This window comes from Chiloscyllium plagiosum, chromosome 22 (genome assembly GCF_004010195.1).
Source record: "Chiloscyllium plagiosum isolate BGI_BamShark_2017 chromosome 22, ASM401019v2, whole genome shotgun sequence".
Classification (NCBI taxonomy): domain Eukaryota; kingdom Metazoa; phylum Chordata; class Chondrichthyes; order Orectolobiformes; family Hemiscylliidae; genus Chiloscyllium; species Chiloscyllium plagiosum.
Genome location: NC_057731.1, coordinates 47,112,142 through 47,138,919, shown reverse-complemented (window position 1 = coordinate 47,138,919; position 26,778 = coordinate 47,112,142). Strand labels below are relative to the sequence as shown.

General features: G+C 44.3%; 2 protein-coding genes across 3 annotated transcripts in view; one reads left to right on the top strand and one right to left on the bottom strand.

Moving 5' to 3' along the window:
* Window positions 1–7,242, bottom strand: part of LOC122560984 (ankyrin repeat domain-containing protein 2-like) — a 34,533-nt gene extending 27,291 nt beyond the window's left edge. The window contains exons 1-2 of the mRNA XM_043712227.1: window positions 6,620–7,242; window positions 3,334–3,438 (exon numbers count right to left, since the gene is read on the bottom strand). Of these exons, the coding sequence (XP_043568162.1) occupies window positions 3,334–3,438; window positions 6,620–6,706 (192 nt within the window). The 5' untranslated portion in view covers window positions 6,707–7,242. The remainder of the gene's footprint in view (window positions 1–3,333; window positions 3,439–6,619) is intronic.
* Window positions 7,243–10,996: 3,754 nt separating this feature from the next.
* LOC122561304 (zinc finger protein interacting with ribonucleoprotein K-like) lies at window positions 10,997–26,531 on the top strand. Of its 2 annotated transcripts, XM_043712985.1 has the most exons (10): window positions 10,997–11,099; window positions 13,667–14,028; window positions 15,801–16,063; window positions 17,059–17,185; window positions 17,276–17,388; window positions 18,838–18,974; window positions 19,301–19,383; window positions 23,155–23,323; window positions 24,334–24,431; window positions 26,112–26,531. In XM_043712985.1, the coding sequence occupies exons 1-10, from the start codon at window positions 11,062–11,064 to the stop codon at window positions 26,345–26,347; spliced, it is 1,626 nt and encodes a 541-aa protein (XP_043568920.1). In that variant the 5' UTR covers window positions 10,997–11,061; the 3' UTR covers window positions 26,348–26,531. The 2 variants fall into 2 exon arrangements, with proteins under 2 accessions (XP_043568920.1, XP_043568921.1); XM_043712986.1 differs by lacking the exon at window positions 24,334–24,431 and having other exon boundaries at window positions 26,112–26,235.
* The last annotated feature ends 247 nt before the right edge of the window (window positions 26,532–26,778 follow it).

Below are 26,778 nucleotides of genomic sequence, written 5' to 3'. Positions count from 1 at the left end.
AAAATGCTCTGTGGAATGAACGCTGTTGTCCTTACCCAGTCTTGGACTACATGTGTCTCCAATCCCTCACCAAAGTCCTGCCTTCTGACAGGGCTGAGCATGGGGCGGCATGGTGGCTCAGTGGTTAGCACTGCTGCCTCACAGCGCCAGGGACCCAGGTTCAATTCCAACCTTAGGCGACTGTCTGTGTAGAGTTTGTTGTGTAGAGTTTGTGCATTCTCCACGTGTCTGAATGGGTTTCCTCCGGGTGCTCCGGTTTGCTCCCACAATCCGAAAGATGTAGAATGGGTTGGGATATCTGGTCGGCATAGACAGGTTGAACCGAAGGGTTTATTTCCATGCTGTATATTTCTGTGACTCTATGTGCAGGTTAGGTGAATTGGCCATGCTAAATTGTCCATAGTGTTCAGGGATGTGCATTAGTCAGGGGTAAATGTAGAGTAATAGGGTAGAGGAATGGGTGTGGGTGAGTTGCTCTTCAGAGGGTCGGTGTGGACTTGTTGGGCCGAAGGGCCTGTGTCCGCACTGTAAGGATTCTATGATGATTCTGAATCCCCTGCTGCCAAAAAGCCACAGATTGGTGCCAAAGCATAAGTGTTCGAGGAGAAAACCCAGCAGCGCCTTTATCGGGAAACCAGTGGGAAGAAATGCTAGTATTACTTATGTACAGGGAACAAGAGGAGGCCACTCAGCCCCTACATGCCTGCTTCCCCATTCTTTGAGATTGTGGCTCATCTGATTTTAATCTCGACACTACATTCCTGCATATCCCCTAATAATCTTTGATCCCCTTGATCACTGAGGAGAAAGTGAGGTCTGCAGATGCTGGAGATCAGAGCTGAAAATGTGTTGCTGGAAAAGCGCAGCAGGTCAGGCAGCATCCAGGGAACAGGAGAATCGACGTTTCGGGCATTTCTGAAGAAGGGCTTATGCCCGAAACGTCGATTCTCCTGTTCCCTGGATGCTGCCTGACCTGCTGCACTGTTCCAGCAACACATTTTCAGCTCCCCTTGGTCATCAACAATCTACCTACCTCTGCCTTAAAAATACTTAAGGATTCGGCATCTATTGCCTGTTGAGGAAGGGAATTCCAAAGAGTCCCAGTGCTCTGAGAGCTGTCCAGTGGAGAGAATGATCATTTTAACCCTGTGCTCCCAGGGGAAGAGGTGAACGATTACAATAATCATCTTAACTCTGCCCTGACTAACTGCCCTGACCACAATCTCAGAAGAGGCTCACGCCACTCTCTTGAAAAGTGATGCCAACATCGCAGCCCAGAGGGAGGCCATTTGGCCCATCTTGAGAATGATTTAGAGGAAGCCGAGACTGCCCAAGCAGGAGTCCCAGAGATGAGCAGCGTTTGCATTTTCAGTTCAAACTAGGTACAAACTCGAAGCAAGGGGTTTAGTGTTGAGCAGGCTGCAACACTCGATTACCCCCACAATGGACAGGCCCAGACCTCAGCAGTGTAGCAGCTGCAAGTGTTATTGACAGTGGAATAAATACAAAGGTCACTGAATAAATCCCCGTGTCTTAAAACAGCTGTTGAACAAAAGCTGCTGCACACTTAAAGCAGCATGCACACTGGTTGGTAGAGGAGTGATGTTGCTGTGACCTGAGGCAGTTTTAAGCTCCTTGATGTTCAGGGAATGCAGTGGAGATTTGTAGGACTGATTTCTGGGATGCTGGGACTTTCCTATAAGGAGAGATTGAGGAGGCTGGAACTGTGTTCTGTGCAGTTTGGAAGAACGAGAGGTGATCGCCTTCAGTATAGAAAATTGTTACAGAGTCCACCAGACTAGATTCAAGGGGATGGGTTGCTTAGAACCAGGTGGCAATGTTTCTGAACAAGAGCAGGCCATTTAGGGCTGAGCTGAGGAAAAGTTACTTCACTCAGAGGATGGTGAAACTTTAGAATTCTCTACCCTGGAGACATAGAGTCATACAGCACAGAAACAGCCCCTTCAATCCAACTCGTCCATGCCAACCATGTCCCCAAACTAATCTAATCCCACTTGCCTGCATTTGGCTCATATCCCTGTAAATCATTCCTATTCATGTGTCTGTCCAAATGTCTTTTAAATGCTGTAATTATATCTGCATCTATCATTTACTCTGGCCAGTTATTCCACATACTGTGTAATAAAGTTGCGCCTTAGGTCCCTTTTAAACCTGTTCCCTCTCAACTTAAGAATATGCCCCCGAGTTTGAATTCCCCACAACAGAGAAAAGACCTTTGCTATTCACCTTATCCATTCCCCTCATGATATTATAAACCTCTAGAAGATCACCCCTCAGCCTCCTACACTCCATTGAAAGAAATCCCCAACTATCCTTATAACCTAAACCCTCCAGTCCCAGTAACATCCCAGTAAATATTTTCTGAACCCTCTCCAATTTAATAATAGCCTTCCTAGAGCGAGAGCTGTGGAGGTTCAGTCAATTCAGTTGAAGATAAAGGTTAATAGATTTGTAGTCGTTAATGACACCAAGGGATATGGAGCTATCAGAGGAATATAGAGCCATAGAATCAGACAGTATAAATGAGACCCTTCAGTCCATTGAGTTTGTACGCCAAAAATGGGATTGGTGACTGTTGATTTGGAGTTTGCACATTTTTCCCATGACTGCATGAGTTTCCTCTGGGTGCTCTGGTTTCCTCCTACAGTCCAAAGATGTGTAGGTTAGGTGGATTAGCCATGGGAAATGCAGGGTAACAGGGATAGCGGAGTGGGATGATCTTCAAAGGGTCAATGTGGACTTGATGGGCCAAATGACATGCATTCCACACTTAAGGATTCTATGATTCTATTAAATATATACTATTACCTACATTAGTCCCACTTTCCTGCACCAGGCCCATTGCATTGAGGTAAACGACCAGCTATGATCTGGAATGATGGAGCAGGCTTCACGGGACTGAATGGCCCACTTCCAGTCCTGTGTTTCTGTGATTGCTGTTTCCAAGGTTCTTTGTTGATCTTCTGTGATATTTTGCGCTAAGGGTGATGTATTGGAAGACACATGGTATCCACCCCCAGTTGTGTTGGATCGTTCCATTGTGACAATGCTGCCCCAAATGGCAAGGATACTGTGTCACATGACTCACCTTGTCACAACACTGTATCATATGACTCACATTGTAGAAAAATTGTCACATGACTCACTGTAGTGTTACAGTGTCACATGACTCACATTGTAGAAATGTTGTCACATAACTCACACTGCAGCCACACTGTGTCATGTGACCCCAACCTATTGCTGTTATTTGATGATTTTCATCCTTCAGAGTTGATTGAATGCACCTCAGTGAAGTGGCTGAGTAACAATTACCTTCACTGCCAGGAATCTGCTGCTTTTAGCTGGCTCCCTGTATTTCTCCTTTTCCAGATCCACTGCGTTCATATCACTGATTGCCGCATTGCCACACTTTGGCCTCTTAGAAAATGGAAGAAAGAGACATGTCATTTGTTTGCATTCTATTTGGACATGAGAATCTTTACTTTATGGAGCCTTTGATTCAGTAATTCCTCCTCTTTCAGAGAAGGTTCATTCCTGTGTTGACTAGTAAACATAACGGATGGACTGGTCATTTAACATTTTGCCATCTGTGGGATCTTGCTCTGCACAGATTGACTGCCACGTTTCCCTATATTATAACAGTCACTGCAGATCAATAAAATGCTTCATTGGGTGTGAAGCATTTTGAGCAGTCTGCCGTGAAAGGCACTACATAAATGCATGACATGTTCTGAGGAACTCACTGGTGTCAAAATGTTAACTGTGTATTTCTCTCTCCACAGATGCTGCTGGACCTGCTGAGTTTCTCCAGTGCGTTTAGAACCCCATTTTAGAAGTAAACCGCAGAATATTATGCAAACATTTTCAGCTAGTATAGGGATGGGTGAAATTAAACCGCTGGGACATTCATATCAAATCCTTTTGTCTTCTGTTTAAATACTAAACATTAAGCTTAATCTTGTTTTGTTATAGAAGAAGGATTTGTATTTCTGTTGTGCTTTTCACAGGCTGACGGCATCGCAAAATGTTTAATAACAACCAATTAAATCATTTTTCAAATTCTGAGGAATAGTCACTAGACCCAAAACGTTAATTCTGATCCCTCTCCAGACCTGCTGAGCTTTTCCAGCAATTTCTATTTTTGTCTTTGATTTACAGTATCTACAGTCCTTTCAGTTTTTAAATAGTTTTCAAGTGTCGTCACTGTTGAAATATTGGAAATTTGACAAACAATGTAGGAAGAGAAAGATAAAAAAAAACCCACAATGTGATGCTGACCTATTTTTGCATACTTTCATTGAGAAATAAATGCAATAGGGCAACCATGGAGATTTTTAATGTTCATTTCTGAATCACACTGTTCAGCAATGTTATTACCTGCCTCTAGAGCATAAACCCAGGCCTCCTGGCTCAGTGGTGTGAACACGACCACTGCACCACAGGGGGAAACTTTCTGCTCATGTTTTTCAGAGCTGGCAGCATCAGATCTTTTATAGAACATAGAACATAGAAGAATACAGCGCAGTACAGGCCCTTTGGCCCTCGATGTTGTGCCGATCCAAGCCCACCTAACCTACATTAGCCCACTATCCTCCATATGCCTATCCAATGCCCGCTTAAATGACCATAATGAGGGAGAGTCCACCACTGCTACTGGCAGGGCATTCCATGAACTCACGACTCGCTGAGTAAAGAATCTACCCCTAACATCTGTCCTATACCTACCCCCCCTTAATTTAAAGCTATGCCCCCTTGTAATAGCTTGGAGAGGACAAACAGAATCTCAGTTTAATCTCTCATCTGAATGGCTGTGTTTCTGACAACGCAGCACTCCCTCAGGGCTGCCAGGCTCGATCAGGTGCTCTGGAGTTGGATCTTTATCCCTAACCTTCTGAACAACGAATTGAGAGTGCTTCCCAACAGACAGTGGAGTGTCAAATTAGATTGATTTACAAATAAAATGCGACTACTTTCCCTAACAATCATGGACTGCAATAGTCAGTCCATCGAAGGTTCTACAGTCAACTCCACAGTTACTGCCGAGTATTAGTTCTGCTAAAAAAAGCACATTTTAATTTAATTAGATACATTTCCTTTGGTGATTTGACTATTACCTCAGTGTCTGCCTATGGGGCTGTCAATCGTTTATTCGGTTAACGTAATTATTTTTGAGTTTCCAAAATAGTGTAAACTCTTGCCACCTCACAGAATTCAAAGTGAGTACAAGTTGTTCTGGTATAATGCATGTTTTGTCAACACGAATTTGTTATAATGTGATTGGCAAATTGTGAACAATGTTTGGGTAACCGAAACTTTCTACGGAGCAGGTACAGCGATCTTCTACAGCACAATTTTCAATAGCGGTTTTCCGTAACGTGATTTTCTATAGCATGGGGTTGCAGAGGGACACAACTGCCGGGTTCTAGCAGAACGAACTGTAACTAACCTAAACTCTGCAATATCATAAGACATGCTGCAGTGGGTGTGACTGGTCCCAAATCTCCCAGTGAACTCAAATCGCTTTCCAATTCCTCCTTAAATTCACCCTCACTGTAACATCTCCCTAGATCCAGTCTGTACATCCTCTCTGGGTAATGCTGTTGCAATTTCAAACTGTAGGATCTTGTTGTTTCTTGACAGAAGTGGGTACTGCAGATACTGGAGATTAGAGTCAAGATTAGAGGGGTGTTGGAAAAACACAGCAGGTCAGACAGCATCCGAGGAGCAGGAAAATAGACTTTTCGGGCAAAAGCCCTTCATCAGGATCTTGTTGTATCTGCCAAACTTGTTTCTGAAATCCCTGCCAATTTCAGGTGTAATTTTGGGGGTCAAATGTATTGATTCCTTTAAGTGCCTTGAAAGATTGGCTCATATCTCCAATCATCTAAACGTAAGTGGTGAAGATCTGGATTCAATTCTCACCTGCTTCTGAAGAGATTGTTTAAAAAATATCTAAGCAGACGATAACTGTACTTTAATTGACTCGGAGGGCAGGGATGGTGGAAGGCGATTTCTTACACTCACTCCTGCAGTGAACTTAGCAAAAGAACAAGGTGGACAGTTATAAATATTCAATCTCCAGGCTTTCTCCAAACATCAGCTTCAAAGAGAAATCCATAGGTTACAATTTCACTCCCACACTATCTACTAATGATCAAAGTTAAAGATCACACAACACCAGGTTATAGACCAACAGGTTTATTTGGAAGCACTAGCTTTTGTAGCGCTGCTCCTTCATCAGGTGGTTGTGGAGCTGGAACATGATCCTGTCCCACTAGCTACCTGATGAAGGAGCAGCGCTATGAAAGTTAGTGCTTCCAAATAAACCTGCTGGACTACAACCTGGTGTCATGTAATTATCAACTTTGTACACCCCAGTCCAACACCGGCACCTCCACATCATGGCTACTAATGATTAGTCACATCCTCCTTCGATTAATAATCAGTTTGGAAGTATTGTTGAACCTTTTGGGAAAAAGGAGGTATCTTTGCTGGCTGTTTATAAGAGCTACCCAGGTCCTTTCCTGTCCTCTAGCAAACTCTTTCTTTGCCATCTGCAGAAGTTCCCAATTATATATGCATACTCTTTAATACCTACCTCCTGCTCAGCTCTCTCCAAACTCTCCTTTAATTCCACCTTGTTGATCAGGGAGCTGATTTCCACATCCACATCCATCTCTTCCATGTGGTCGAATCAGTGAGAATTGAAAGTGCCCTGAGAAACAGAGAGCAGGGAACGAGCGTGTGTACTGTAAAAGGACAAAGTGCCTCCTGAGAGTTTTATAACCGTGGACTGGTTGGATAGCCAGCATTAGTGGGTGTGTGTGTGTGGGGGGGAGGCAGTCACACTGAGCAGCAAGTGGGTCCTGAGAAAGGCATGCACATCCATTGCTGCCTGGGTTTGGGTTTGGATTGGGAGATGAGCGGAGGCCAGGGAAGAGGATGCACCTGACTTGACACAATGTTGGAAAGCAGCCCTGACATGTGGGGAATGCATGACCTTGAGGTCAGTGAACAAGCTCATTGCCAGAGTGAGGTGGTGAGGCCATGGGATGGAATGAGTGCTTGTCAATCAAGGAGGGGATTGGAGCTCAGAGGAGGGGATGACACTGAGACAGAAGCATTTGAAACCCATATGATTGACGTTTGCTGATCTGACGCGGGAGAGAGAATGTGGAGATTAAATGTTAATTTGTGCCCCTTATGACAGTTCATGGGACCAAAACAAAGCTCCTTTTCTTTCACAGCTGCTCTAGATAGAAAATGATCCAGAATCACATTGGAGGTTTGGGGAGGTGACACAGTGGGGGGAGGGGGGCTTCTTGAATGTAGCTGTTTTTCACAGTAAGTGGGAATGGCTCATTCTCAATGAGGTGGTGAAAGCAGAGACCACTGATAATTTCAACAGAAAATTCAATAGTTACTTGAGGCAACAAACCAGCAGGGCTACGTGGATAAAGCAAGGTAATGTGATTGACTGGATTGCAGTGCAGAGAACAGTCATGGACTCAGTGGGCCAAATGATCTCCTCCTTTCCGTAATGACTGATAGCACAGAACTTCAGAAATTGCTGATAAAGAGACATATTGTCAAAGCATTTCCTCTTACAGTCATCAGGACAGGTTTGCAAGGAAGCCAAATCTCATAGGGAGCAACAATTCATACTGCAGGAGAAAAGAATGCTGATTGTTTGGCGAGTCAACTTTGGTTGAGGCCTTGATGTAGGGAATGGACCAGTGAACTAGCAAGGTATTGATCATTCTCAACCAACCCATGCTTGTAAAACTCAGTCTGTTGTGACCGATACTAGATGTGATTCTGTGACTGGGCAGCCTTTACTCTACATTCCTAAGTGTGTCAAAGATTACACAAACAACCAGTCTGAGACCATCAGTCAGGCTTACAATGTGACTTGCTTACTTTTGCTGAAAACAATGCATATTCATACCCAGGGCTTAGCCCTGTTGTAGGAGGAAGATGGTTATCCGGACTTTGCACATTTTTAGAATGATAGAATCCCTACAGTGTGGAAACAGGGCATTTGGCTCAACAAGTCCACACTGACTCTCAGAAGAGTAACCCACCCAGACCCATTTCCCCTACCTTATTATTCTACATTTGCATCTGACTAATGCACCTAACCTACGCATCCCTGAACACAATAGGCAATTTATCATGTCCAATTCACCTAACCTGCACATCTTTGGACTGTGGGAGGAAATCGGAGCACTCAGAGGAAACCCACTCAGACACAGGGAGAATGTTCAAACTCCACACAGACAGTCACCCAAGGCTGGAATCAAACTTGGGTCCCTGGCGCTGTGAGGCAGAAGTGCTAACCACTGAGCCACCTTTTCATTCAATGAAAACTGGGAGGACATCGTTCTCTGGTGCATTCTCCATGGAAATGCCTCAACCAATGAGAGTCTACTTCCCTACCAATCAGTAATCGGTTTGGCGTGTAGTATCAATTGTTGGTCCCTTTGAAATTTGGCATTCTTGCGTCAGTCCTGGTGAATGTGAGATTGAAAGCTCTGCCATTAAATTCAACAATTTTTTAGAGATATAAATGGGCCTCAGGTCAGGAGAAGGTGAAATTATGAAGGGTGACTGCAAATATGGTCGAAGTGTTATCATCTAATGAAGTTCTGAAGGGATTGTTCTTGTTTGACATAGTGACTGTGAGTTGTTTCATACTTGAGAAGGCAGGTGGAGGCTTGACTTAACTTCTTATTCCAAAGATGCAGCAATTCCCTCAGTATTTTCTCTGGATGTGTCAGTCTGGGTTACGTGCTCAACTGCCTGAGCATGTGTTCTGACGCAGCTGTGAAGTCCACATCTTCACAGCTCTCTGGAGAATTACAATCCAAAACAATGATGTGGATGTGAGGAATAAATGGGAATGAAATTTGTCAATGGGACTTGAATAAGACAGAATCTGAAAGATTAAGCTAACATCACAAGCAAAGCTCTGTCCCATCAAGATAAAATGAACTGTCCCTGGGAGGTGCTAGCCAGTTGTCCGCATACCTGTTGGCTGTACTGTAAAATTAGACCTGATTGTCTTATAATGACAAATATGTAATGTAACTAGCTATTAATTAATATGTAATAATCCTTTACTGCTTGAGTAAGGCTGAACCCATCTTCTAGGAGAAAGTGAGGTCTGCAGATGCTGGAGATCAAAGTTGAAACTTTATTGCTGGAACAGCACAGCAGGTCAGGCAGCATCCTGGGAACAGGAGATTCGACGTTTCGGGCACAGGCCTAAACTGTACAAACTTTACTCATAAGACAACTCATCCATTCCAGGTATGGGTGGTACGCAATACTTCAAATGTGATTTCACCAGTGCTCTATATAATTGAAATATAACCCTTTTACTTTTGTATTTAATTCCCCTTGCAATAAACTACAACATTCTATCAGCTTTCCTAACTACTTGCTGTACCTGCATACTGGCCTTTTGTAACTCCTGCACTGGGAGCCCCTGGTTCCCCTGCATTTCAGAGCCCTCACCTGATTCCTGAAGAAGGGCCTGTGCCCGTAACGTCGAATCTCCTGTTCCAGCAATAAAGTTTCAACTCTGAACCCATCTTCTATTTAAGGTGTCAGAGAGCATCCTTCTGCAGCTGGTATCAGGAGCTTGATTTATTGAATGGCATTGCCAGCTCAAAGGTAAATTAAAAACAGGTATTAAGGAGGCTACTAAGGGATACAGACAGGTCAGGTGAATTGGCAAAGATCTGACAAGTAGAGTCTAATGTTGGAAAATGTGAAGGAAGATTAAAAATATCTAAATGGTGAGGGCTCTGAAATGCAGGGGAACCAGGGGCTCCCAGTGCAGGAGTTACAAAAGGCCAGTATGCAGGTACAGCAAGTAGTTAGGAAAGCTGATAGAATGTTGTAGTTTATTGCAAGGGGAATTAAATACAAAAGTAAAAGGGTTATATTTCAATTATATAGAGCACTGGTGAAATCACATTTGAAGTATCGCGTACCACCCATACCTGGAATGGATGAGTTGTCTTATGAGTAAAGTTTGTACAGTTTAGGCTCTTATCCTCTGGAGTTTAGACAAAGTGACTTGATTGAAATCTATAAGAACCTGAGAGATAAAAACAGAATGCACTGGGGAAACTCACCAGGGTGGGTAGTATCTATACAGAGAGAAACAGAATTCATGTTTTGAGTCCTTTACAACTCTTCATAAAGTTTCAAATTATATTGGACTGAAAACGTTAGGAGAGTGAAAGGTTAGGGAGGGGGTAGCTGGGAGTGTGGATTCAGAGCTAATTGGATCTTTGTAATTTACTACCCAGAGTGAGGTGGATGCCAGAACATTGAGAAAATTTAAGGAAGAGAGAGACAGATCTTTAATTAGTAATCATAGAATCGCTACAGAATGGAAGCAGGCCATTCAGCAGCACTGAAATGTTCTATGAGTCCCCACCAATCCTCCAAAAAGCATCCCATTCAACCCCGTATCCTATAACTCTGCATTTCCAATGGCTAATCCACCTAACCTGCACATCTTTGGACACTCTGGACAATTTAGCCTGGCCAATCCACCTAACCTGCACATATGTGGACATACTGTTTTAACGGATAGTGGGGATCCAGCAGGAAAGTGGAGCTGAGACTGATATGAGATCAGTTATGATCATATTGAATGGTGGAGCTCGCTCAAGGGATTGAAATGCCTCCCCCACTCTTATGAATGGTGGAGAGGAGGCAAGTGGCCTACTTCTTTGCTATTATGACAGCAACTGAACATGTGCCTAATAAAGTATATAAAAATATGCAAATACATATTCATCCTTTTTTAAAAATGGCTTGGATGCAGCATCAACAGCATAGGGACCTTGACTCTGGCATGTACATTGAAGTTCCTTGGGTGAAAAGGTATAACCACATTCCTTTCACTAGTTGCAGTGTGGGCCTCCGGACGGCTAGGGGGTGCTGTGTGGAGCCGGCAGCGCCGCTCCTGCCGCTGTGCTCTCGTTGTTCTTCATGATGGCGGCGCCTTGAGCTTCGCGGATGTTGCTGGTGTTCTTCGCGGAATCGCTTTTAACAGGGTGGGCAAAAAGATCAACTTTGAAAAAGAAACTTTCCCAATAACAAAAATAAAACTTTTTAAAGGGAGAGAAGCGTCAGCTGCAAAGTGAAAATAAAGTGCAATATTGGGAGGGAATAAGTATCACTTGGATAGAGAATGACAACAACTTCCTGTAACTGGGGAGAGAAGGGGATTTAGAACATTTAGCTCTTTGCAATTATTTATTTTCATATGAAAGTGCTCTTTTGCAAGTTAGTTGCAATTTAGCACTTAGCTAATTTAATCCTGCTATTGCATTCTCCTGTTATTGACTTTCTGTTTCGTATTACTTCTCCAAAACAATTTCTTATTGAGTATGTGATAGTGATACATGTTGAATTATCAGTATTCATTTGCAAGTTGTTTTTATTGTTATGTTGCATTCTGTTAAAATTGCATATGCTGTTGACAGATTACAGAAAATGGGAAGTGTTTGTTACCCCCTTCCCCCATTCCTCACCCCCACCCCAACCAATAAACCACCTGAGGAGTTCTAACTATATGATTGCTAATTCTAAAATTCTTTCATCGTGTTTTGAGGGTGCCAATATTTTCCACCTGTCCCTAATTGCCCTGAAGAAGGTGCAAGTGGGATTCTTTCCAGGATTTTTGTATCTTCCACATTGAGGTAACTAATACATAGTTCAAGGTCAACATCAGAAGTCACACAACACCAGGTTATAGTCCAACAAGTTTATTTGAAATCACACATTTTTGTTCACCTGCTTGTTCATCAGGTGAAGTGGACTGAAATAAACCTGTTTGAACTAAAACCTGGTGTCATGTGACTTCGGACTATGTCCATTCCAGTTCAACACTGGCACCTCCTCATCAAGGAGAAAGTGAGGACTGCAGATGCTGGAGATCAGAGCTGAAAATGTGTTGCTGGAAAAGCGCAGCAGGTCAGGCAGCATCCAAGGAGCGGGAGAATCGATGTTTCGGGCATAATCCTGAAGAAGGGCTTATGCTTGAAACGTCGATTCTCCTGTTCCTTGGATGCTGCCTGACCTGCTGCGCTTTTCCAGCAACACATTTTCACCTCCTCATCAAGGTCAAGATGTTGTATGACTTGGAGGTAAAGACATCCCAGCTCTTCATGAAATGACCTGGTGTCCTGATAATTTCCTCCCTTTTTGTCAAATATAAACTGTACATGAGGTATGGGGAATAGTGTCTATATGAAATATTGATCTTTCTTTAAGCATCCATCACAGTGGAACTCTGCATCCATTCCCCACTGTCCCCTGATGGGTTTCAAAAGAATTGCCACTACCTGTTTGGCATCAATGGTTCCATCATTGATGTCACTTTTTACTCAATCTATGTAGTAAGGTTGCCAACTCTTACTGCAGGGTGGTAACTGAAACTATTTGGGAATAGGTATGTGTGTTTTTCTGCAGGGAAGCAAAATAAATAATCATCAACAACTCCTGGGGAACTGTGAATAGCTTCTGAGGAGAGAAAGCATTTTGAAAGATTGTAGGGTGAGCACGAATCATAAATAGTTTGCTTTTTTTCTGGCATGAAAGATCTATTGAGAAGTTCAACTCCCACCTGACCACTGAACAAGACTTGTCCTGTGAATATCAGACTTGGAAATGAGTTCACAAATGATAGAAAATGTACAGCGAACAGGGGTTAGCACCGTTTCCATGCCCCCCCCCCAAAAAAAAGCCTTGAGTATACTTAATGACTTAATACTATATAATCCACGTAGTCTTCTTGAGTGTCAGAGGAAGTAATTTTATTCACTCAGATGGTTAGGAATCTTTGGGATTCTTCTCCTCCAGAGAGCAGTGGATACTCAGTCAGAGGTAGATAAAGGAAATCCAGGAATATGGGAATAAGATGAGAGAGTGGAGTTGAGATCAAAGATCTATCGCAATCTTCTTGAAAGTGGCAGCAGCTCAAGGAGCCAAATGGCCTGTTCCTATCCCTAGTTCTTATTTTCTTATGTGCAGACAGTTTTTGATGTTTACAGTAGAACAGCGGGGTGTTTAACTGGGTCACTATAGTAATTACTTTATTGGTTTGAATAAATATTTTATTGGCAAGGGATTGAGAACTGTGGTGGTAAATGATTCCATAAGATTCCAATTCCATTCTATTGAAACTGGGCAGAGGATTATTGGCTGTGGAATAATGGATTTCAGGATAGAGAATTGTAAATGTGTGGTGACGTTCTGAAGCTGGGAATCAGGCAGTGTTTATTTGGAACATTCCGTCAGAAACTTCAGTGATTAGGGAGTCTGTAATAGTGTGTGCATGGGCTGTGGGAGAGTATAGGAGGAGATGAGACTGTTAGGAGTACGTGGAGCGACTGTGGTAGGAGAGTAAGTAAGTGGGAGAGAAAGTGACAGGGGAGAGTGTACAGGGTTGTGGGAGGGGATTAAATGGATGGGGAGAGTGTATGTGGGGTTGTGGAAGGATTGGGTTGTTCAGTCAAAAGACTTTATTACGTCCAAATGTGAAGTGAAACCTAGGAAAGTAGTGTATCTGCCATTTTGCCTTCAGCATTATTGACTGAGTGAACATTGCTGCCAACAGTTGCCAGATGGAAGAGTGCCCATCAGCGACAGTGAGTGAGCTGATAATTGCCAGTGAGATGGCAGAGGCTGCAAGACAACCAGACACCTACAGCCTCCCACTGGAACCAACTCCGGCCCAGGGAGAGGAAGGTCACCGAGCTGCCACTGCAGTGGATAAGCAGCCAGAGGCACTCCCTGTGCCACAAGGCAACCAGGCCCCTGTGGAGGGGCTGGTTGTGGTTGGCAGCTCAGCCTCTGAGCCAATGACTGTTTGCGACAATGGCACCCTGCTGCCGGATGTTTGGGAGGAGGCTGGGACTCCAGGAAGCAGCCGGGTTAACGAATCACCGACTCAGAGCCCAGAGCAGATGAAAGTGAAAGGTAAAGGTCCGCACTGCAAGGGATCAGACCAGAGCTCCAAGATAAATACAACCTCTTCAGCAATACTGGAACATGCATGTGTAACAAATGCAGATTTTTCCAATTTTATTCTTTGGAATCTTCCAGCACAGGAGGTCATGTGTCCATTGAACCTGTGACAGCTCTATCAAAGAACTATCCAGTTAGGCTGCTCTTTCCCATAACACTGCAAAATCTACCTTTATCTCCTTGCACTACTCTCTCAAACATCATATTACAACTCAACTTGCTGTGCAATTCTTTATCTCTCATGACCCTTTGTAATTTGGATACCTCAATTAAAACTCTCTTTTACTTCTTTTTGTTCTAAGGAGAGCAATCCTAACTTCCATGGTTGCCCGCATCACTGTTCTCTCTGGTATAATTCTAGCACATGAACTCTTCCTCTGATTCTGGAGATTATGGGTTTGAGTCCCACTCCAGGCGCAAAATCCGGCTTGATGTCCCAGTGAGGGACTGCTGCATTGTCAGAGATGCTGTATCATAGAGTCCTACAGCATGGAGAAAGGCCCTTTGGCCCAAAATGGTCCATGCTGACCAAAGTTTCTGTCCACGTTAACCCCATTTCCCTGTTCGTGGCCCATATCCTTCTAATCCTTTCCTATCCATGTATTTGTCCAAATGCCTTTTAAATGTTGTTAATGTACCCGCCTCAACCACTTCCACTGGCAGCTCATTCCATATGCGTACCACCCTCTGTGTAAAAAAGATGCCCCTCAGGTTCCCTATTATTCTTTCCCCTCTCACCTTAAACTGATGCCCTCTAGGCTTCGATTCCCCAACCCTGGGAAAAAGACTGCATTCAACCGATCCATGCCTTTCATGGATAAGATGTTAAAACATGACTCATTCTCCCTCTTGGTTAAATGTGAAAGGTCCATGGGACTAAGTGGAATAAGAGCAAGGGTATTCTGTCTGGCATCCTGCGGAATGAACCGGTTGTTATCAGATTGCTGTTTGTGGGAGCTTGCTGTGCACAAGTTGGCTGTCATGTTTCCTATAGTGCATCAGAGATTACACCTCCAACAGTCCTTTATTTCCTGTAACACACTATGTTTTTTCTTCTTTAATTGTTCATTACTGGCAAGCCCAGCATTTGATGCCCATCCATAATTGCCCCTTGAACTGAGTTTCTTGCTCGGGCCATTTGAGAGGGCAGTTAAGAATCAGCCACATTGCTGTAGGTCTGGAGTCACGTGTAGACCAGACTGGGTAAGGTTGGTAGTTTCCTTCCCTAAAGGATATTGTGAACCTGATGAGTTTTTACAATAGTCAGTGATGAATTCTTGGTCATCACTAAGACTAGCTTTCAATTCCATGGTTTGAGTTGAATTTAAATTGCACCAGTTGCTATGGTGAGATTAGAACCCACGACCTCAGGGCTGTAGCTTGGGCCTTCGGATTACTAGCCCAGTGATACTAGAGCTACAGTGTTATCACTCGCTTGTACAAATGCAAGCCTTTTTTTTGTATTCCCTCTATGTCCCTTCAAAGACTAAGGGAAGAGACCCCAGAGGAAGTGTAGTTGAGATGTTTCCTCATTGTCCTGCTGTCCCTATCTCCCATGCTGGGCTGTAACTGATGCTGATCGTTCTCTTTCCAATGGGGGAGGTCGCAGCATTGAGTGGCTGCACAAGTCCACTGATTGTCAGCTTGTGCAGCTCTGGTTTCTGCTCAGACTGGAGTGTCTGAATGTGCTTATGGAGACTATCCCTTGACTTATTTCCCCGCAGAGAACATGGACCTTCTGGAGACAGCGCAGGTACTGAGTGAGATTGCAGGCCTCCCCCTGGATGAGAATGACCGGCCTGAAGCCGAGGAGCAGGCTGAACCCCTGACTGAGAGGCCTGAGCGTCACCTCTTAGTCTTGTCGACCGTGGCCCGCGAGAGCCTGGAGCTTCAGGTGCCCCAGGAGGCAATGCTGGAGCTCCCCAATGGCATCAAAATGTACGGAAAGGACCTCGCAGCGATCACTGAACTTCTACACCCGACTCAGGTACCATCCGCACAGCTGTGAGGGTTGGACTTGCAGGAATAAACATTGCAAAACCTTTCCAATCAATGCAGTGAGGCAGAAACTTGCTCAAGGAGTGTTTGATGGGGTCAGTGTAGAAGATGCTTCACTCTGTATCAAACTCTGTGCTGTGCTGTACCTGTCCTGTGAGTGGTTGATGGGGACAATATAGAGGAGGCTTTACTTTGTATCTAACCCCATGCTGCCCCTGTCCTGTGAGTGTTCGATGGGGTCAATGTAGAGGGAGCTGTGCTTTCAGTTATAAGAGTAAAGAAGGTTTCATTCTGTACTTAACCCTGTGCTGTCACTGTCCTGAAAGTAAGTAAAAACAATGACTGCAGATGCTGGAAACCAGATTCTGGATTAGAGTGGTGCTGGAAAAGCACAGCAGTTCAGACAGCATCCAAGGAGCAGGGAAATCGACGTTTCGGGCAAAAGCCCTTTATCAAGAATTCCTGATGAAGGGCTTTTTCCCGAAACGTTGATTTTCCTGCTCCTTGGATGCTGTCTGAACTGTCCTGAAAGTATTTGATGCAGTCAGTGTCGAGGAAGTTTTACTGTGAGTTTAAAAGAATAGAGAGAGCTTTACTTCCAGGTTACTTTCAGCTTAAAAATGTAAAGGGAGATTTATGTTCAGTTTAAAAGAGTAGAGAGATCTTTAATCTGTATCTAACCTCATGCCATACGTGTCCTAGGAGTGTTTGATGGGAACAGTATCAAGGGTACCTTCCTCTGTATGTGACCCCATGCTTTCCTTCTCCCACCAGTGTTTGACAGGGACAATGTTGAGGTAGCTTTAGTTTTGATTTAAAAGAATAGAGGGAGTTTGACTTTGTTTCTAACCCTTACTTTGCCTCAGTTAGGAAGATTTGCACTTGCTGTGCCTGTAGTATTTCTCACCCAAATACAAGAAAAAACTGTCACTTGCCAATCACAAGTGTTAATCTCTGTTCAGACTGTGACCTTTCAACTCCCAGGTGCTCCTCCAGACGGGACCACGGAAGTTCACCTTAGCAACAGCTGACACTGTGATCTCATCTGGCTCTTTGCTCTTCACCGTATCGCAGGAGACAAACCAAGAGGAACCACTGGCAAAGTCACAAGGTAACATTGGCGCCATTTCTCAGCTCAGTACTGCAGCTTCCTGAACTCATATTTCTTGAACATAGATCTTTACATAGTTTCTTTACGTAGATCCAGAAGTGGAAGCGGAAGGGAAATTGTACAAGTGCTACCTCTGCAGTTTGACCTTTAATCGCCGTGGCAACTATGTCCGACATAAGAAAATCCACATGGTTAACACTGAGGTGGGTGGTGTGGTTTTTTTTTGTACCTTTTGCTTCCAGCTCAGTAATGTTACCTGTCTGCCCCTGAAATAGCCCAGCAAGGCACTCCGTTACATTCAATGTGCAGGCTCATCTCCACCTTCTCAAAGGTAATAATGAACTGAGAGCAATCAATCACCTGACTAGTGACAGTATCAGCTGGTGAATGAGCTAAGGAAAACTACTTGGGACCCACAGAGCAACAAACTCCCAGCTGTGGATATTTTGACTTAACCTGTAAAGATACATTATGATCCACCTCTGGAGTGGGTGGGTCTTGAACCCTAGTCTTTGAGCCCAGAGATTCGGGACACTGTTACTCTGCCTCAAAGAAGCCCTCAACTCTGAACTGTACACTGGGACTGTGCAACCAGTTAGTTGATGGCAAGCAGGACTGTGCTGGCTGTATGGTTGATCCCAGGAGTGGGTTAAGAAAGGAGAAATCATCTGGAATTCTGTAAAAGACCACTTTTGAAAATAGGCATGTGAGTTTTATGTATGGTGCTATGTGATGTCCTGTGACCTTTCTGATTCAGGGCAGACAAAGAGTGGTTCCTAAGAAAGCTTTGAATGAATAATTCCTTTCGCTTTTGCTGAATGAGGAAAGAAAATTTGTGGGGAGTGAAAATTCTGTCATTTCTGCTGAGAACCAAGGAAAGGTTCTGAGTGACTGGGAATTGAGTCATTGATGTTTCACAGTGATGGGCTGGTTTGGTTTCTCCACCCCTCCCCCCAAAGTGTGGAATATGAAAGAAAAGTTATTTATAAATTGACCTTCACAGCTTCAGGATGTACGTTTGAAGTCTGGTCACTGTTGCAGTGTTTGAATAAGTAAGTGAGCCTAAGAATGGAATAAATATCGGTCAAGTCGGCGTGGAAAGGGGAGCTCTCCTTTTGAATTGTGTGTGATATCTGAGTGAAGCGACGTCCATTTAATAACTCATCTGAAAGATGGCACCCTCTGACAATGCAGCACTCTGTTAGAGTTGCTCTGGAGGTACCTGCCTGAATTTTGTGCTTGAGCCTTTGTTCTTAATCCCTTGACCGGCAGAGTGAAAGTGACTGACAGTGTGGTGGGACGGGGAGAGTCAACAAGACATCCTATGCCCGGTCACTGTGGAGTGACCACAGTGATGTCCATTGGCTGGTCTAGATTGGGTCACGTGGGTTGACCGAGAGAAAGTTTAGATGTTGAGAATCGAACACGAGAGGCACCATAACTAATCCTGTCCTTGCTTTGTTCTGACGTCTTCTATTGGGTCAGTGGCAACGATTAAGGATCCTGAAAATGCAATCTGTGTTTGTCTCCTTAGTGCTAGGGATTAAAGCCAACGTGAATCTGCCGTACTGAGCAACACTGAGTGAGACAGCTGCTGTTAACTCTCTTTCCCCTCCTCCTCTTCCCAATCTCTGTCCACCCCTCCCTTGCAGGAAGATGCCAGATACAAGTGCCCACACTGTGATCGCCAGTTCATCCAGCACTGTGACCTGCGGAGACATGCTCACATTCACACAGGGACACAGCCCCACAAGTGTGACGTATGCAGGAAAGGCTTTCTCAGAGCCAGGTATGGAGAGAGTTTGCGAGAGCACAGGCTGAGCCACCGGTCATCTCTTCCCCCTCCCCACCCTGGCTCGCTTGTGGTTCAAAACAGGGCATGTTGGAGAAACTCAGCAGATCTGTGGAGAGAGCAGAGAGTCAACATTTTGAGCCCAGTGACCCTTCTTCTGAAAAGGGTTTGACGAGAGGTCACTGCACTTGAAACGTTGACTGTTTTTCTCTCTGTCTGTACAGATGCTGCCAGGCTTGCTGAATTTCTCCAGCACTTTTCGATCCCTAGGTCTTTGTTTGGTTTCAGTTTGTGGGTCATATTTTGATTTACTCTAATTTCAGTGATCTGGTGGTCCACAAGAGATTCCACACCAAAGATCGTCCGTTCCAGTGCAGCCAGTGCCAGAAATCCTTCTTCCAGTCCGGTGAGTGTATCGCAGGGATCTCCACAATCTACTCGATTGGACTGCAGCCTGCAACTCACTGCTGCATATCTGCTAATTGATGTAGAAAACAGTTCAATCCCATTACAATCCTCATTGTTACCAAACACCCATTCCAAGTCAAGTTTCAGCAAGAGCCATCACCTCTCCTCCTCAAGTCAGAATACTGAATGGACTCACAAACTCTTAACATTAGCCTGTACCTGTGTTTTGGTTTTTGCCGCTGTTTACCTATTATTTACTATCTCTGCTACGTAACTCTGTGATCTGCCTGTATTGCTCGCAAGACAACACTTTTCACTGTGCCTCGGTACATGTGACAATAAATTCAATTCAGTTCTTCCCTTTCACCAAACATTTTGAGTTAGACCTCAGCACTGTGTCACCATTCCCTGGTTGATGTCCGTCTCTCTGCCTCTCACTGGTCTTTGACTAAGCAGGTAAAAGGTTCAAACCTTCCGTCCTTTCTGGGTTGGCTTCAAGTGTATGTATCTTGCCCGATGGGTTCTATCTAATCGTCTGGGTTGTAGGAGCTCATCAAAACTCTGTCCACTTGACACTGGTGTAGCTGCATGGACACCAGTGTATCCCTCACTGCCCCCCCCCCCCCCCCCACTCCACGGGAACAGCAAGAAGATCCAGAAATAACCACAGCTCAGGCTCCTTCACAATGATTTATCATTTTAGAAACAAAAGCTGTTCAGTCCTCTCATCTGAGACAGACAGAACTTGAATGTGACCCAGCGGAAAGTGTTTGGTTATTTTAATGTACAGAATGCCTGTAATTTTGAACCACGTGGCTTTTCTCAGTCTTGCCCTTGATGATGTGTCACATGTCAGGTATCGTAAACATCAGCTTGACATTAAACGTCGCTAAAGAGCTCCTGACCCCTGCTGAAGGTTTCGTGTACACAGACTCCACACAGATCTGCATTGAGCACGATTGTGATTACCCCCAGAGTTGAATAGTTCATTGATTGGCTGTGCCAGATGGTTTGGTAACCATATGTCATGCATCAGATTAGAAACCGTGGTACCCAAAGAGCTAAGATTGATCCTGAGTTTCTTCAATCAGATTTGTGCCACATTTCGGATGAGACTCCTTGTATGGGGATTGGGAGGGTGATTTACACTTGGACACTGGTTATTTTGGAGAACGAGTTGGTGATGGAGGTAGCTCAGAATAGTCTTGGAGCTGAGCACAAGTGGAGAAGTCAGACAGAACTGACAATGACAGTGCTGACACTTCTATAGAACGCTTCTTGCAGTTTTGGAATGGGAATTGGTTCCCCCTTGGTCCTCCCCCCTGCTCCCAGCTAATCGAGAAGTGGAGTGGCCAGTCGTTATGGTATCCTGACCAATATCAGTTTACCACTGATAAAGATTAACTAACTGCTCATTCACCGCATCTCTATCGTTGCCACCTTCCTGTGTGTGGGGTGGGGGAAGCAAATGCCACTGCTGAAAGAGTAATATTAAAATTACTCCACGCAAACACAAACTATTTGTGGATTAATCAGAATTGGAAAGAACTTGCTTTTTTTTAAATCGCTCCTTCATGACCACAAGGCCACCGCAATGTTTCACGGCCAATGTAGGACTTTTAAACTGCTGTAATGAAGGAAGTGGGACAGCCAGTTTGCACACAGTAAGCAATGAAGAATAGCATTGTGATAATGACCGGTTTCAATGATATTGGCGGAGGGGCTCTGATAGTTGTTTTATAAAACCAAGTTGGTTTGTTCTTTCTTTCCTAAAAGTGGTTCATTATCCTTTCTGCTGGGGGAAAGGAAAAAATTACAAAATCTATTGGTACAGGCAAGTGGGATGGGAGAAAAGCTAATTGAGAGACGCAGTGATTCCTCAACGCTTTAGCCAGGGTTGTCCATCTGACTGTACAGCATGCTTCATGGAGATTACACTCTTCAACCACAGAACCATTCGGCCCATCAAGCCTGTTGTGGATCTTTTGAAAGAATGATCTAATTCGGTCTTAGGTACAGCTTGCAACCCCTCACTTCCCATACCATAAAAACACAAACATATAAAACCCCCCGCCCATTTAGTGTTCTTCAAGAGTGTGGTCAATTGCCCTTTGAAAGTTCAGATGGAACCTGAAACTACCCCCAGCCTTTCATGTATGGCAAGGGGTGGGGTCTGTGTAAGTGTGGGTGTGTGTGTATGTATATATATGTATATATATATATATAGAGAGAGAGAGAGAGAGAGAGAGTGTGGGGGTGGGAGGGTGTGGTTGCAGTGTTAGTGTCACTGACCCTAGTGACCCAGAGGCTCAATCTAATGTTCTGGGGCCAAGGAATCAAATTCTGCCCCCCGGTCCCCCCGCCATGGCATCTGTTGGAATTTACATTCAATTAATTACAAAATCTGAAATTTAAAATAAAATAGTCTCAGTGCTGGTTGCCCATGAAACCATCAATTGTCATAAGGAAGTATCTGGTTCCCTAACATCCTTCAGGAAGATTTTCTGTTAATCCGCTGTCCTTACCTGTTCCAACGTACATGTGACTCCAGACCCACAGCAATGTGGTTGACTCTGAAATGGCCTAGCAAGCCGCTCAATTCAAGGAAAGTTGAGCATGGGCAACAAATGCTGGCCTCAACAGTGACACCCACATTTCGTAAAAAAAATTCCGATCTTAAGAACTGCCTTTGTGGGAAAGTGTTCTGCTCAGGGATGTGATTTCTCGTTTGCGTGACTGTGTCCCTTGGGGTAAGCGATGTCTGGTGATGAGTCAGCTGCAAACTGAACAACCTTGTGGCAACTATGGGATATATTCCATTGCTGAGACTGGCAGTAACCCTTGCCATTCTATACATTCCTTCCTTTGCATGTGGGCTACGTGTTAATATGACAAGGGCTATCAATCCAGTAAATTCTTCATGGTACAGGAACAGAATACTTCAGTGTTATGGTCATGAGCTTACACCTCTGCTTCCCTTCCCCCTCCGCATTTTACTGCTTCTGACTTTCTGTCATCTTCTTTGAAAAACAATGTCTTCTCCAGTGATATTGACTGGTCACTACATTAGTATGGTGCAGAAAGCAGTGACCATGCTCTGCTGCGATAGTGTCTCTGATACCAACTGCATTCTGCTGTGTAACAGGGTCAATTGCACTTATTTTGGGTATGGTGGTATCCCATTCAATTGTGGCACAAAAGCAGAAATTGCTGGAAAAGCTCAGCAGGTCTGGCAACATTAGTGGAGAGAAATCCAAGTCAGCGTTTCATGTCCAGTGACCCTCAGAACTGCAACAGTTCATTATCAGATTGCTCTTTTTGTGGGTTGGCTGGTTTCCTCTGTTAAACCACAGAGCACAAGCTTGATCCACATGCTCTGTTTAGTGAGAGTGGCTAGGAACCGTGTAGTTAGCTCTTGTTCCCCTAGGTAAGGGGGAAAGAAATAGCATTGATCATGGACCTAGCTCTGAGTCACCATCCCCTGACCAAATGGTGAAAAATGTGTGTGTGTGTGCACAAGACAGACGACTCCCCAGTGAACACATTTTGTCTCATTTAAACAGGCTGTGACTACTACTCTCCATCTGCTTACATAAAGAAGAGTCACTTGGAAAAGCTTTATCAAATGGTAGTTATTGTTTATAAATTGTTTTGCAGGGTTTGGCAGAGTGAGTTAGTTGGCGGTAATGGAAGAGACAGAGTAAAAGGGAATTAGGGGTGAATGAGCAGAGGGCGTGGAACCTTTTCCGAGGTGTGTTATATTCCACAGGTGACCTGCGCCGTCACATTAGAAACATCCACATGACCAATGCCCGAATGCTGAGCTGTGGCCATTGCAGGAAGAAGTACACCAAGGAAGCAACACTCCTTCATCACATTCAGACAGTACATCAGGATGTGCTGCTACAGACCCTGCAGGACCAGGGCCAACACAGCAGGTATGTCAGCAGACACCAAAATTGGTGGTATAGTGGATAGTGAAAGAGGTTACAAAGGGAGCTTGATCAATTGGGCCAGTGGGCTGAGGAGTGGCAGATGGAGTTTAATTTGGATAAATATTGCATTTTGATAAAACAAACAAGGGCAGGACTTATTCAATCAATGATATCGCCCCGGGTAGTGTTGTAGAACAGAGAGACATAATCAGGTCCGTAATCCATTGAAATTTGCATCACAGGTAAACAGGGTGATTAAGAAGGCATTTAGCACACTTGCCTTCATTACTCAGACCTTTGAGTCTAGGAGTTGGGTCATCATGTTGACGTTGAACAGGATGTTGGTGAGGCCGCTTTTGGAGTACTGAGGGCCCCGCAGTTGCAAGAATATTATTAAATTGGTGAGGGTTCATAAGAGATTTACAAGAATGTTGCTGGAGGGCTTGGATTATAAAAATAAGCTGTTTTTTTTTTACTGAAACGTAGGAGGTTGAGGGGTGACATTATAGAGGTTTATAAAATCATGAGGGGTATAGATAAGGTGAACAGCAATGGTCTTTTCCCTAGGGTGGGGATGTTCTAAACTAGGGAGCATATTTGTAAGGTTATTGCTGTTGCCTCTTTGTCTTCTCTAATTTATGCACAGCATGGTCCCATAACCCAAAAATGCCATAGTGACTAGACAATCTCTGTTGAGGAAAGGTAGGGCTAACACTAGTGTTTTGCAAAATTACCAGCTGAGGCTGGTCCTTGATTAGCATCTCATCAAAGAGATGCCACTTTCCAACAATACAGGACTCTCTGGTACTGCATTGGGAGTGTCAGCCTGGGTTCAGTAGTCAAAGCTGTGAAATTATCTTCTGACTCCAAGGCAAGAGTGATACTTACTGAACATGTTCACACCCATGAACTGTAGAAATTTATTTTCACCAATTTTTATGTAAAGATAACTAGTGTGAAGAGATTCCAGCTCATATGGTTTTTGTGTGTGTGTGTGTCTCTCTGGATTGCAGTGAGGTTAATCTATCAGGGATTGGAAATACAGCTGACACTGAAAGTCCCCTTCACACGTACGGGCCTGAGGATGTGGAGGCAAGCTCTGCCAGTTCAGGTACAGAAGACAAAAGTTGCAATCTTGCTGACAATGACCTTGCTGGGTGGATTAACATGTTGCTTGAGAGATAAGATATACAGGCCACAGTGCTTCCTGGTTTGAACCATGTTGAATGGTTTCAGGAAGGGAGGCTTTACCTGCAATTCCTCAGTCCAAATGTGCTGTAACTTGTGGTCTTTGGGTGATCAGCCACGAGCAGAGATCATGTCCAGCATGGGGATGCTGAGCAGCGGTGAATTTCCCTTGCTTTGTTTCACATGTTCACAGGAATTCTTTCCCCCCCCAAACTTCTAATTGCAAGCTCAGCACAAGCAAAAGGATTGGACACTGTGATCCTTTCTGGTCTGTAAGGATAAAAATTAAATTGCATTCATATCCCTGGGATGTCCAATCTAGTCAAAGGTAATAAATATTTTTTTATAGAATCCCTACAGTATGGAAACAGGCCATTTGGCCCAACAAGTCCACACCGACCCTCTGAAGTATTTCCCACCCAGACCCATTTCCCTACCCTATTACTGTACATTTCCCCTGACGAATGCACCAAGCCTTTACATCCCTGAATACTATGGGCAATTCAGCATGGCCAATCCACCTAACCTGCACATCTTTGGATTGTGAGAGGAAACCGGAGCACCCAGAGGAAACCCACGCAGACACGGGGAGAATGTGCAAACTCCACACAGTCGCCTGAGGCTGAAATTGAAGCTGGGTCTGTAGCACTGTGAGGCAGCAGTGCTAACCACTGAGCCACTGTGCTACCCTTTCTAAAATTCACTCATAAGACATGGGGTCACTGGCTAAGCCCAGCTTTTATTGCCCATCCAAGATGGTGGCAAGCTGCCCTCTTGTATTGTGACAGTCCAGTGGTGAGACAGGCACCCACAGCACTGCTAAGGAGGGAGTTTCAAGATTTTGACCCAGTGACAGGAAGGATGGTTTCTAAGGCGGGACTTTGATGGGAAATTACATTGGTGGTGTTCTCCATGGACCTACGGCCCTTGTCCCTCTTTGTAGTTGAGGTTACATGTTTGGAAGGTGCTGACAATGGAGCTTCAGTGAGATACTGCAGCACATCTTGTAGATGGGGATACCCTCCTGTCACTGCACATCATGGAAGGAGGAAATGTTGAGGATGGTAATGTTGAAGGTGGTGGATGGGGTACCATTCAAGCAGTCTGTTTTACCCAGGGCTGTTAAATGGAGCTTCACTGAACCATTTGCGAGTATTCCATTGGCTTGTGCCTTGTAGATAGTGGATAGGCTTTGGGGTGTCAAAAGCTGAGTTCCTTGCCGCAGTGTTCTTGGCTTCTGTGTTGCACATTTGAATAAGATTATTAACTATAAAGTAATGGCAACAGTGTGGATCAGGAGAGAGAATCAATCAGCTATGCTTCAATGCAAGAGTAACATGGCTGTATGGACGAGCATGGTATGTAATATGCAAAGGGTGGTGCGTGTATGGAATGAGCTGCCAGAGGAAGTGGTGAAGGCTGGTACAATTACAACATTTAAAAGGCAAATGGATAGGTACATGAGCAAGAAGAGCTGAGAGAGATATGGGCTAAATGCTGGCTAATGGGACTAGATTAGTTTAGGATATTGGCGCGGATGAGTTCAACTGAAGGGTCTGTTTCCATGCAACTCTGACTCGATCTACCACTTCTTGTTCCATAGCATTACCAGTCAAGGCAGAAAGGAATGAAGAGACCTCATTGGCAGAGGTATCAGCTACAGCATGTGACACGGAGAGGGGTCAACTCCTGGTACCCACAATCACAGACAACACAAGGGAGCAAACTGGGGCTTTTCTTGGGTGCAGTGGAACAGTACCCAACCTTGTGCTGATAGATATGGAAATCACAGGAACCACGGAGGAGACAGCAAGTCCCCTGGGGGGGCAGAGAGAGTGAAGTGCATTCTTCAGCAATATAATGACTCATCCAGCTTGTCCTTTACTGAATACTGCACCCTGGGTGTGTCTGCCCTTACATCCACATGCAAACATCACCAGTCAAAATGTATTTCAACATCAAACCAAAAACATGTTCATACCTTCAGCTGCTGTAAAGAATATAAAAAGGTTGTATATTTTAACAAAGAAAGCCTACCCCTTGCTTTCAATAATTCAGCCACTCAGAGCAACTGCATCCAAGCAGCCCATTGGACAGTTTATTCCATTCTACACTATGGAAACTCTTCCTGACATTTGTTTTAAATTTCAAAACCTGCAAATCTGTCTCCCCCACTTTGCAGTAGTTTAAAATCAACCTTCTATCTGACATTTTAACTGCTGAGTCAGATCTCTCCTTCAGCATTCAAGTTATGGACAAAACGTTTTCTG

What these genes read in the sequence shown, in the direction of transcription:
- LOC122561304 (XM_043712985.1), top strand. Translation starts at nt 11,062, where the DNA reads ATGTTGCTGGTGTTCTTCGCGGAATCGCTTTTAACAGG. An exon ending in GCGGAATCGCTTTTAACAGG is followed by an intron (nt 11,100 to 13,666) that starts GTGGGCAAAAAG and finishes TGCTGCCAACAG; the next exon opens with TTGCCAGATGGAAGAGTGCC. An exon ending in GGCAAGCTCTGCCAGTTCAG is followed by an intron (nt 24,432 to 26,111) that starts GTACAGAAGACA and finishes CTTGTTCCATAG; the next exon opens with CATTACCAGTCAAGGCAGAA.